This window comes from Mandrillus leucophaeus, unplaced genomic scaffold (genome assembly GCF_000951045.1).
Source record: "Mandrillus leucophaeus isolate KB7577 unplaced genomic scaffold, Mleu.le_1.0 Scaffold211, whole genome shotgun sequence".
NCBI classification, from domain to species: domain Eukaryota; kingdom Metazoa; phylum Chordata; class Mammalia; order Primates; family Cercopithecidae; genus Mandrillus; species Mandrillus leucophaeus.
Window position 1 is genome coordinate 1,495,132 of NW_012102155.1, and position 12,664 is coordinate 1,507,795.

Sequence of the window (12,664 nt, forward strand, 5' to 3'; positions counted from 1 at the left end):
ATCCATCCATCCATCTTCTTATTGGTTCTGTCTCTCTGGAGAACCCTAACTAACAGGGTATCATAAAAGTCCCATTGTATCATAAGCCATCATTTTAATATAATTTGCTACATTCAAATAGTTTTACGTATTTCAGAAAAGAAAGTATAAAACTTAAAAACCAATGGTTAGCCATTTAAAATGTCGGAGTTTTCATCCAGACATAAACACTCAATGTAAGAGACACATTCTAAATGATCTTAAAACAGAGCAATCATAGTGTGTGACACCCCATCCCATTTCTCCCTACTAAGCAAATTACCTTTAAAGTCATGTCATCAGAACAGGAGGCCAGGAGATTGCCAGTTGGGTCCCATTTGATAGCATTTACTTCATTCTAAAAATAACAGCAAATATTCACATTTTCATTGTATAGACTGGGTAGCTATTTGAACATTAAACATACATACTTTAAAACTATGTATGTTTTAAAACTATTCTGAAACGTTACTTGTTAACCACGACCACTTTAACGTGGAAAAAAGGTTCCTTACCGTATGTCCTTGGAATGTTTTAATAGGTCTGTCTTGTCCTAACTTACAGACATGAATGCACATATCTGTACTACAAGAAGCAAAGGTGTTGTTGCTCTGCCAATCAACATCCAATGCTGGTGCTGCAAAAGAACAAATGTAAGGTTTGCATTTATTCCACATGTACTAAAATCCAAGAGTTTTAGCTTTGAACCATTGTTGACTAATAAAATACACTAATAGGCACTTAAACATTTTACTTTATACTTTTTAAGATATTAAGAAAAAATTAAAATAAAGGTATCTATATATAACAGTATTAACAAATTTCAATTTAGTTATTTCTAGGTGAGGCAGGCCCTAAAAGAAAGTACACTGGCCTAGTAACTGGGAGATGAAGGTCCCTGAGAGCTGGCTCCGTAAATTACTAGCACTGGGTCTTGGGTTCTCTTTTATAAAATGATAAAATTAAACGTGAAGATATCATGCTTTTCATTTCTAAAATCCGTGAGTGCTCAATGGACAAGAAGCCTCGGTTGTGTCACTGCCTAATTAGTGGACACAAGCAAGTCACTTAACCTCTTATGATATATCCTCATCTAGAGTGAGGATTAACACACAAGTTGAGTACCCCAATCTGAATATTCAAAATCCACAATGCTGCAAAATCTCCACCTTTTTGAATGCTAGTATGATGCCACAAGTGGAAAATTCCACACATTAAATACTTAATACAAACTTTACTTCATGCACAGAACTAGTGAAAATACTATATAATGATACCATCTGGCTATAAGGTGTATGTAAAACATAAATTAATTTCATGTTCAGACTTGGGTCCCATCCCCAAGATATTGCCTTATGCATATGCAAATATTCAAAAATCAGAAAAAAAATAAATAAAAAGTGCAACACAATCATGGTCCCAAACACTTAGATAAGGGATACTAAACTTGTACTATCTTTATCCTTAGTACATATGGTGAAGACCAGGTGAGGTAATGTATGTGGAAGTACTTTGTAAATCACAAGAGTCAGACAAGTGTTATACTGAATATGTATCATTCCCATTATTATCTACTTAACTAACAAATGGAATACGGCATATGATTTCCAAATAATTTTCTTCTAAGCAACTTTTGTCAAACACCTGTTAAAAGCAAATGCCCCTTAAAATCAATGAATTTAAAACCTCCAAAGCCCCAAACCAGGCTCGCATTTAATACTTTGCCCGAGTTTAGCTCTGAAATTATTGAACATCCTTTTCCCCTGCTGCAAGGTGCAAAGGATCTCCGTAATTAGCAACACAGATTACGGTAATGATAGTGAGTAACTGGGTTAAGCGAGTAACTGGGTTAAGCAACAGAAGTATATCAAAGACACTGCATTTAAAGCAGGGGTTGGCAAACTATGGCACATGAGCCAAGAATGGCTTTTATATTGCAAGGGTGGAGGAGGGGATCAAAGGAAGACATACAAATGTGAAGTAAGATTTAAAAGTTCAGTGTCCATAAATAAGAGTTTTATTGAAACCCAGACAAATGCATTAAGTTGCATATTATCTATGGCTGCTTTTTCACTACAAGGGCAGAGCTGACTAGGGGCAACAGAGATCTTATGGCCTGCAATGTCTAAAATACTTTCAAGTCCTTTAGTGAAAGTTTATCAACCCTAATTTAAAGAAAAAACTAAAGGAGAAAAACAAGAGGGTTACAGTTGAGCTGTGTGGCCAGGTGTGACTCAGCACTTTGGAAGTGAAGGCAGGAGAATCACCTGAGCCCAGGTGTTTGAGACCAGCCTGGGCAAGAGAGTGGGACCTCATTTCTAAAAAATAAAATAAAATAAAAAATTAAGCAGGTGTAGTGGGTCCATGCCTATAGTCCCAGCTATTGGAAGGCTGAGGCAGGAGGACTGCTTGACCTGGGGAGATCGAGGCTGCAGTGAGCCAGGACTGCACCACTGCACTCCAGCCTGGGCAACAGAGTAAGACTTTGTCTCAAAAAACAAAAAAAAAAAGTTTAGCTATGTATATTAATTAGTAGAAATACAAAGCATTTAATAAAGGAGATTAGAGATGTCTGTGGAAAGGGAAAACAAAGCCACGAACTCCCTCATTGCGTATATCCAAGTATAACAGTAACTGGCTATGTTAAAAATGAAACATAAACAGGTGCTTAAGCAGTTAAACTTATAAGCCAAGAGATATGTCATGCATAAGAACTTGTTAACTACGGATAGGAGAAGTAAAAAGAATGCAAAAAGAAGATTTAAAGCATTTAGAACTCAGAAAGGAAATTTTAATCAGAACTATACGGAGACTTTTTTTAAAAAAAGACAAAGGATAACAGGAAAGAGAAACTGATTTCATTGCCTGGCGAAAGACAAATCAGGTAAGCCCCAAATCTAAAAGTACTATGTACTAAAGAACAAAGAAGCTAATTGTAGTAATATGACCAGACATTAAAATAGTTTTGGGTATATTTCTATAATGAAAAACTAGGTATCAGGACACCACTTGGATTGAGTTAAGTTCATAAAGGAAATAGATTGGAAAGAAAATATTTAATGGGAACTTACTATGGAGGGTATATGAAATTTCGAATAACTATATTTAAAACATTTAACCCTCCCTCAGTCAACTTTTTAACAAACACAGTGCCATATGAAATTATTAACATAAATTCACCTTTTATACAAAATTTCAAATTATGAGAATTCCCAACAAAGTAAACACAATCAAAAACCACACTTCAGAGCTGTCAGGCTGAGTACGTTGTAAGCTGCACTTTTATACTAGTCATGAAGCAGCACTGCTTTAGCTGGTGTTTGGTTTTCCTGCCCATAAGCCTTTTTGCCTGTGCTGTGTACAATTCCCAGCTGAGTGCTTCACTGCTAAAGGCTGCCAGGGACAAACTTCACAGAACTGCCTTGCTCTGCTGCTGCGTCCTCCCTAGAAGACGCGTATCCAAGCTGGTGTTGGGTATGTTTGGGGGAAGGAGGGAAGGAGGGGAGATCTAAAGACCTAGCATCCTTGGTTCAATGTAAGAAAAACGTGAGGTGCAAGCTCCCCTCTGCACCAGGCTGAGACTGGGCCTTTCTTCACCAGCGATCACTTCCTTCCTTGGCTTCTTCCCACTCCCCCATCCTGCTTCCCGTCTTTCTTCACTTATTTCTCCTAAGAGGTTTTCCGCAATAAGTCACGTCACTCAAATGTTTGGCACAGGGCCTGCCTTTTAGGAGAACCCAACCTAAATCAACTAGCAAACAAAAATATGTGCCAACTTTATCAGCATGATGTGTGAACTCTGCCTCTGTTTGTGTGTATCACCATTTCTGACAGCAATGTGGATGACTGTCCTGTTCATTTGGCAGTCAACTCTCATTCGTTCCTTTCTGTACTCTGCCCTGCTAGGATGAGAAACCCAGGAGGGCTATTGTAAGTTATTTCCCAGGTTCCTGTGCCTAGTGGTTTCCACGTGGGTTCATACAATGTAAGACACTGTCAGGAATTCAAAGTGAGGAGTCCAAAGTCAGGAGTAGTAAGACGACAGGCACGATTGCCATCATTTCAGACTGGGTGTTGAGTATTGCCAGGCAGCCTATCCTCTACACCCCAGTCCCTACGAGACAATCACGTCCTGCCTTCTCCTCTAGAGTCTTAGACTTCCTTCAATTAGTCTCTGGGTTACCTCCTATTCCTTAGTTTTTCACTCTTCCCAACACCTTTGCAACTATTTCTTTGTATTAAATTCCCTTTCTTGGAGTGTCTGTTTGGTTTACACTCCATTTTCCTCCATGGAAGCTAATTCAGTAACTACTGTGCACTTTCATTTTAACATTAAATGTTATTACTTAAAATACAATTCTAAAAATTTTAGTGTTTCTTTGGTAAATAATCTTTCTATTGTTAACAAGTGCAAAAAATGGGGAAGGGAAGGAAGCCTGAAAAATCTAATTGATTTAGAAGACAGTTAAAGATACACTAAAATGTTATTAAGAAGGCCAAATATCCGTCAGGATGTTCCAGGGGTGTTAATTTTATACAGGGCAGCCTGCAAAATGTTAGAGAGGAGGCTAAAATAAACAAACAAAAAAAAAACAGCATTAAAACAAATAAGCTATTAGGTTCATAAAAAGAAAACAAAAAAAAACCAAACTACATAACCAAATCAAGATTGTTGAGATGTAGGAAATGTTGCAACGTAAGCTGTGTGATTAATGCTTCTGTGATATGCCTGCCTCATAAAATACAGTGCTTACAGATTGATATAATCAAAGAACACATACCTCTTTATTTTATATTTATTCCTAAAATGAGTCTTGATAGTACAAGCTTTTTAGAAAGAAAGTTCTAACATTTAAAAAAAAAATTTTATGTACTTGACAAGTGAGACAGGTGTGTTCACTAACAGCGGTCTCATTTTACATGTAAGAGGCTAAGAAAACTTAATTTTCCCAATTATACAATTTTTTAAAATCTTGGAGCTGAAGTTAAAATTTTTGTCTAATCCACTCCTGTTCTGATTTACTTTCATTAACCCATGTAGCCTCCGTAATTTTAAAAGAGAAGGAATAAACCTATGAGCGAAGAAGGATGCATTTATTACTGACTTCATTTTTAAAAAGCTTTATTGACATATAATTCACATACCAATTCACCTGTTTAAAGTATACAATTCAATGGATTTTAATATATTATTAATTCATAAAATCTGTAGTCAAATATAAAACTTTCTAACTTAATTTTGATTTCTTCTTTGGCCCATGAGTTATTTAAAAGTGTGGGTTCCTGGGTATTTGGGCTCTTCCAGAGATGTTTCTAATACTGATTTCTAATTTAATTCCATTGTTGTTATAAATGTCATTTAGTTGGTCAAGTTACTAGATAATCTTCAAATCGTTTACAGACTTAATTCCTTCTTCCTGTCTTCTCATTCCATCAATTATTGAGAGAAGAATATTGAAATATTCAACAGTAATTGGAAGCCCCGTAATTTCTATTTCCTTTGAAGCTCCATCATTTTTTGCTTCATACATTTTGAAAGTATTATTAAATGCACTGTCATTTTAAAATGTTTTGAATTGACTTGTATTACAATTGACATTGTATTAATACAATGTTTAACATTGTATTAATAACCTCCTTTTTCCCTGTAAGTCTTCTGAGCTTTGAAATGTAGTTTGTCTATTAACGTAGCCATTTCAGCTGTCTCTTGATTAGTGATGGCATGGTATACATTTTCACATCATTTTATTTTCAGTCTATTGATGTTTTTCTATTTGAAGTCTATTTTACATAGGCAGCATACAGTTGAGTCTTGCTTGTTGATTTAATCTCACAATCTCTGCCTTTTAATATTTAGGCCATTTACACTTAATTTGCTTTGTCATAAGGTTACATTTAAATTTACTGTATTTCTGTTTATCTCTTCCGTTCTTCCTCTTTTTGTATTTCTACCTCCATCTTGATTAATTGGATATTTTTTATGATGACATTTTCTTCTCCTTTCTTCTCCTTTAGTGGGTTCTTACCTGTAATTCTTTATTTTTAGTGGTGGTTTCAGGATTTACAGTGCACACCTTTAACTGGTCACCATCTACCTTGAGGTGATATTTTAAATGGGCTAAATACTTCATTTTATTTTCTGCCCCTCTTCCCTACCTTTTTACCTAAGATTCTGACTACTTAGGTATTAGTCTGTCCAAAGTTGTATCACAACTCATTGATGCTTTGTCCCCACCCTCTTTTCCAGTCTATGTTCTCTGTTTTTGGATAGATTCTATGCAGCCTCCAAAGTTGTAAATCATTTCTTCTGCAGCATCAAATCTATGGTTTATCCTATCGGGGCATTTTTCATCTCACATGTTGTTTTTGCCTCTAGAAGTTTAATGACATCTTCTGTGTCTCTACTTAGCTTTTTGAACATATGATATACAATTAATCTTTGAATAATGTGAGGGTTAGGAGCACCAGCCCCCTGTGCAGTTGGAAATCTGCATATAGCTTTTTGAATCCCCAAAATCTTACCAACTAATAGCCAGCTGTTGACTAGATGCCTTACTGATAATATAAACAGTTGAATAAGACATATTTTGTATATTGCAGGAATTAAAAATTATGCAGAATGAATGAAGACAGACCAAAAAAGAGTATGTACTTTATGATTCCAATCATATAATGTAATCTAATCTCTGGGGATGGGAGAGAGGTATTACTAAGGGACAACAAGAAATGTCTGAAGGTTAACAGATATATTCATCATCCTGAGTGTGGTAATAGTTTCAATGGTGTATACATAGGTCAAAATACATCAAATTGTTCAAGTAAAATATATACAGTTCATTTTATGTCAACTGTACCTCAATAAAACTGTTTTTAAAAACAAAAGTATGGTAAGAAAGAATACGATGGGTAAACTGAAGCTTATTTATTCATAAAAATACTTTCATACTATGTACCTCATCAGGTTGCAGTCAGGACTAAAGGGGACAGAAAGAGCATCATCTCCAACACAAAGTTGGTACTAATCATATGGTACCCAGCAACAGTACCATAAACATACTTCAACTTTACATTACTCCTAGGATGTATGAGAAATTTTTATGATTAACAGCCAGAAGCCTGACAGAATTCTGAAAACTAGAAGCAAAGGTGAAAAGGAAGTACAACAGGTGAACAAAAATGTGTGTAAATGCTTATTCGAGTGGTGAGCGTTCATCAAGTGGAATTGTTTAACAATGTTTGCAAACTTATTCAGATACTACAGAAAAATCATTTTGCACCTTATTTTGCTTGTTTAGGCACATTAAACAAAGAATGAAAAAAAGCAAAATGCCTGAAGTTGCAAATTTCCAGTTTAAAGTTGATGCTGTGCCACTGGCTGTTTGTAAAAGGATGTCATCAAAGATTTGAGAAGAACCAGGGTTATTATTTTAGTCAGTCTCCAAATTAAAATTTTTTCCAGCACAACAAAATCAGAGAGACAGCTGAATCAGGTAATACTAAAACCACTGGGTATCTTGTTCCAGTTTAACATCATTTAGTTCCTGCAGTCAGGAAACTCACTGAAAAGTGGTGCAAAGGTTCTAGGCTGAAATGGAGCGCAGGCACAAAAATATGCCTGGCTCTCTACTCAAGCTGAATGTCTGGGTGTGTGGCTGTATATCATGCAGGACGGAGCACTATTTTCGAGGTCGGATTAATCAGATAAAAGTACCAGACTGAGTATTTCTTAAAAGAGAAATCCATCTAAGCCACCAACATTCCAATAACATTGGGAAAGTCTATTGTTCACTTCAGGTAGACAGATGCTCAGGTACCTCGATCCAAAATGAGAAAATGACAATACCTAAACCTACAGGAGTCTATGCAGTATTTTCATGTATATCATTTAGTCTTATCCCCATAACAAATAGGCATTATTATTATTATTAGTATCCCTCATTCACAGATAGTGAAAAGGAGGCTCAGAAAGGTTAAGTGACTCTCTCAGTCTTAATGCTTCTTAAGTGGAGTGGAACTGACATTCAAACTTAAGATTTTCTGATTCAAAAATCTATGTTCTTTCCATTAAATAATGCCACCCCTAATTGCACCAGGCTGCAAATGCTTTATTTATGGTGCATTTCACAGAAAACGTTTGATGATCCTCTGACAATTAAGAGTCTGAATGTCATGGAACATCAACTCTCGAAAGGACTAGTAACAAGACTGATACTTGATATTTCAACATTTAAAATAAATTATATGCTGTTAGAAGTTTTGTTAGAAAAACAGAAGCAAGCTCCAGCTTTCACGTAAATTATAAGAAATTTACCTGAATGAAAAGGAAACTGTTGCTTGGCTTCACCAGTATGTGCATCCCAAATAATTGTAGTCTGAGAGTAAAAGGAAAAGAAAAATAAACTCATGCAAAGAAGTTTATCATAGATGCGTAAATTATATGCCTAACTGTATTAAAGCAATATGCAATGTCAGAGTGGATTTAATTTTAAACACTTTATCCCAAATAGTACCACAAGGCTATACTCCACTTTCCGAGCAAATGACTATTAAGTAGTTTGGTTTTTCCCTGATGATTCTGCTCGGTCAACTTACTTCAAATAACAATTACTGGCAATCTACAAAGCGTGAGGAATTGTATTAGATTTTGCTTTAAAAACTCCATTGCAATAGTACATTAACGTAAGATTCATATAGATGTTTACTAAGAGAGTAAGTTTTTGGTTAACAATGCAATCAGTTCTCAACATTGAAAGATTTTAAAGGCTCATATTTACACAAAAAGGCAGCTTTGAATTTTGGCAATACTTAAAGCAAGAACCTCAAGTATTGTATAGTGGCAGTGACTATCAACAGGACTCAATCTCTCTCCTTCCCAGCCTACTTCACTTTTCTTCCCCTTTTGCCACTTTTTTTATTGCTCTCTGAATATAAAGAGTGAACCAGTTTCTCTTCACTACCCTGTTTTGACACCACACTCAATTATTATCATGTCCCTTCCTGGATTAAGATAATCTTAAACCCTTATTTAGGAGGAAGGAGGTCGTATTTCCAATTCATCAATATTCACCAGCCAAGTTAGATGAAGACTAGACAGATCCTGCATTTCATATTAGCTTCACTTAAGTACCAGGAGTTGGCTAACAGACCAGCTCTAGAATTTCCCATGGATTCACTCCAGAGCCATGTTCACTGGTGAGACTAACTAGAAACCGCAGAAGGGAAGCAAAAAGTGCAGGAGGTATGACATTGGTTATGGCTCAAATTCCAGCTAAAATTAAAAGTGTTCACACAGATAACAGGATAAAAACATTTTGATAAGTAGATTCAGGAAAGAGCTGATAGACCTAAGAAAGCATTTCTATCATAAATTCATATTTGAATTTCCCAAATAGGAATGTTTATGTGATTGGCAGCTAAGACAAAACACTGCTTTCAATTAAACCCTGTAATACATTCACCTTTACAGAACTTAATGAGCTTTTACCTTGTCTACTCCAGCACTTAGGATGAAATTTCCTTTCTTATTCCATTTTAATGCAAATATAGGGCCTTTATGCTGCCCTAAGGTGCTAGCAAGGTTACCTAAAATTCAAAAGAAAAACAGTAACATTACTTTAAATTTTCTAACTTCAGATCAACAACAAAATAAAAAGGAAAATGCTTCATTTACCATCTTTAGTCCATATTCTGGCAAACCCATCATAGGAACCAGTTGCTAGAAGTGTACCTTCACTCTGCCAGAGAAAAACATTTCTTTAATTATATAATCTAGATACGGTTTATAATTTAATTGTTGTTGAAGTATCTCATGTTTAAATCCCAGGTACAGAAGAGAATGAAGACATTCTCTGCTTCAAAACTTGCCAGTTTTGCCTACTTGTGAGTGCCACTAAAGGCCTATGAAACCCTTTCACTGTTGTGAAGCTAGTGTTGTACGGGGGCCTTATATCCAAAGCTCAACAACTGACAGTAATAGCTCTGGACGAGGATCTACATCATCCCGCCTCATGCATGCCCAAAGTAGTCTCACAGACTCACACAACTAAGAATGAAGGTAGGGTGGTGGATTGGGGCGAACATCAAATTCATAATCTTAGAATGATTTATTAGAAGTAAAAAAAGGAAAACTTTAAAATGTGATTAGAAGGTTTTATATGGCCATTCCTCTAAATCCTTTACTGTCTAAAACAAAGTGTGTGTGTATGATCCAAACAATATCATCGTTTCAAATGATCGGATTCTTAAACATTTGAATGTTCCTTTCTATTATTAATCCCTTCCCACTATGAAATATTTGCCAATAAAAAGAGCAACACAAGCAAAAGAGCCAGAAAAGAGCGCAGGCTGACTTTATAGTTAATGAAGTAAGTATAACTGCCTACTTTACCGGAGGAAAAGTCCATATAAATTTCTCTCAACTTATATTCCCTTGCTATGCGCCTTGCCTGGATGAATGGTGTAATAAAAGGACAGATCTAACTAACTCTATGCAAACGCAAAAGTTACAGATTATAGTAAACAGACTATTGTTAGAATGACTAAACATTACTGGAGAATGAAATCCTGCATTACTTGACATATTCTTGATGGGTTTTGGTAAGGGCATTCAAAACAAGATCACCTATTTCACATCTCTCAAGCCATTTTAGGAGTATGGCTAAGTGACAAACAAAAACAAATGCTGGTTCTGGGAACTGCAGACTCAGTTCTGCTAAGACATGGCAATCCCTTAGGGCTCTATCTGAAGAAGAAGGGGAGCCATGTTGAAGTCAACAGTAAAAGCTTATTTCCAGATTCTACACAATGTTAAGTTTCCTCTAAACTATCAGTCCCTAAATGTTTTAGTTCATGAACTGCTCAACTAGGAAAAGAATACTTTAAAGATGAGAAATCTCACAGGCTCTCTTGCTTTAGCCATGAAAAAGAATCATTAATCGAGGATGATGTTTTCCAAGCTCACCGTGATTAACACATTTTCAAAAAGCCCACACTTTTCAAAACTATAAAATGCAGTTCAGAACTACCAAGCTGAACAAACCAATATTCATTCATTAACCATCCTTTTCAGTGTAAACTGTAAATTTCATTAAATTAACATGACCAGTGGGCCAGGTAGCATAAGAAAGCTATAAGATGTCTGAACTAAGATACAATAAGGGCCTATATTAAGAAAATAATCCTATCTTGATCCTACAAGTAAATAATACTACAATGTGCTAAACCCCTTTGGAATTTTTAGAATTGTCATACGGAGGGGAAGAGTAAACATGCTGCTGGCAATTTTGGAAGAAAATGCTAAAAATACCCAGTTATGATTTCTGAAAAAACATGTCACAGAAACTGAGAACTTTAGTGGGAATAATGATTTTAAAGATAGATCTCATTCCTTGGGAAAAGAATTAGAAGATCCTTTAGAAAGCCCACAAAGGTTGTTAAATAGAAGAGAAAAGAACATTCATTTGCTGAGGAAGAACTACTATCGTGAGATATTCTTTGCAATGCTGAACTATATCTAAGAGGTTTGGGGGCGGGGCAGGGGCTAGCAGGGTGAGGTAAGAGATATTATTTACAACTAAACGATGACAATTTATCAACAATGAAGTGAAAGTTTTTTGTAAGTCAGAGTAGTCAAGTTGTCCTGAAAGATGTTGAATCATACATAGAATCAGAGAATTAGAAGATTCCTACAGTGGGAATAAAATTTAGACATTATCTAGACTAATGATCCCTAAAAGGAAATTGGTAATAAAGTTGTAACAGTTCACAGAACAAAGAGAAAAACAAGAACATGTTTTCTGCTACATAAAATTCTTTTATCCCCCAACTAAGAACTCGGTTGTTATGGATTTAGTATGTTGTTTGTTATTATGGTAAGAATTTTCGCCTTTTATCTCAAATATTTAGGTACCATTTTCACAGATCTACTTGACATTTAAGGAAAACGAAGTACAGAGTAAACAGTAACAATTTAACCAAGGAGATGCTGCGGGATACACTAAAGAGCTGGACATTGTACCCTGGTCTAAGGCAAGTTTGTGTCTTTAACACCACAGTGGAGGAGAGGGCTGGCAGGTGACGACTCCCAGTTTGTTGTTACTAGTTAATAAAACCCCAAATTCTGAACAAATAGACAAACCCTGCCATGAGTCTGAGGCTCTGAGGGTTAGGTATACTAGTAATTATATCCATCATGGATATAGTCATACTCACATTCCAATCTAGAGATGTGACATCCTTGTTGCTTGGAACATCTTGCCCTCCTTCTCGTATACAATGTCTAAGTACTAACTGTGTAGAGCCACTGGTGCTGTTCTCACTAAGATTCCATATTCTTGCTGTTGAGTCTCCAGACCTATAAAAGTATGCAATGTATTTTAAATCCTCATGACATTCTCAACTATCAGAATCAAGGCAACATATTTACATCTGAATATTAATAAGGCAAATAAAAACTAAACTATCACAGATTTTCATTTCCAGTATTTTTCCCATTCTACACATTGGGACCCCCAAGCGTTCTCGAAACAGTAAGTTTAATTAAAAATTCTGGCCGGGCGCGGTGGCTCAAGTCTGTAATCCCAGCACTTTGGGAGGCCGAGACGGGCGGATCATGAGGTCAGGAGATCGAGACCAGCCTGGCTAACAC

At 35.9% G+C, this 12,664-nt stretch overlaps 1 protein-coding gene across 2 annotated transcripts in view; it reads right to left on the bottom strand.

The window, feature by feature from the left end:
• Positions 1 to 12,664, bottom strand: part of TBL1XR1 (transducin (beta)-like 1 X-linked receptor 1) — a 180,992-nt gene that overhangs the window by 14,915 nt on the left and 153,413 nt on the right. For both annotated transcript variants that reach the window (XM_011980364.1, XM_011980363.1), the window contains 6 exons: positions 12,229 to 12,370; positions 9,689 to 9,752; positions 9,503 to 9,600; positions 8,330 to 8,390; positions 534 to 655; positions 302 to 376 (listed from right to left, as the gene is read on the bottom strand). In XM_011980364.1, the coding sequence (XP_011835754.1) occupies positions 302 to 376; positions 534 to 655; positions 8,330 to 8,390; positions 9,503 to 9,600; positions 9,689 to 9,752; positions 12,229 to 12,370 (562 nt within the window). The remainder of the gene's footprint in view (positions 1 to 301; positions 377 to 533; positions 656 to 8,329; positions 8,391 to 9,502; positions 9,601 to 9,688; positions 9,753 to 12,228; positions 12,371 to 12,664) is intronic.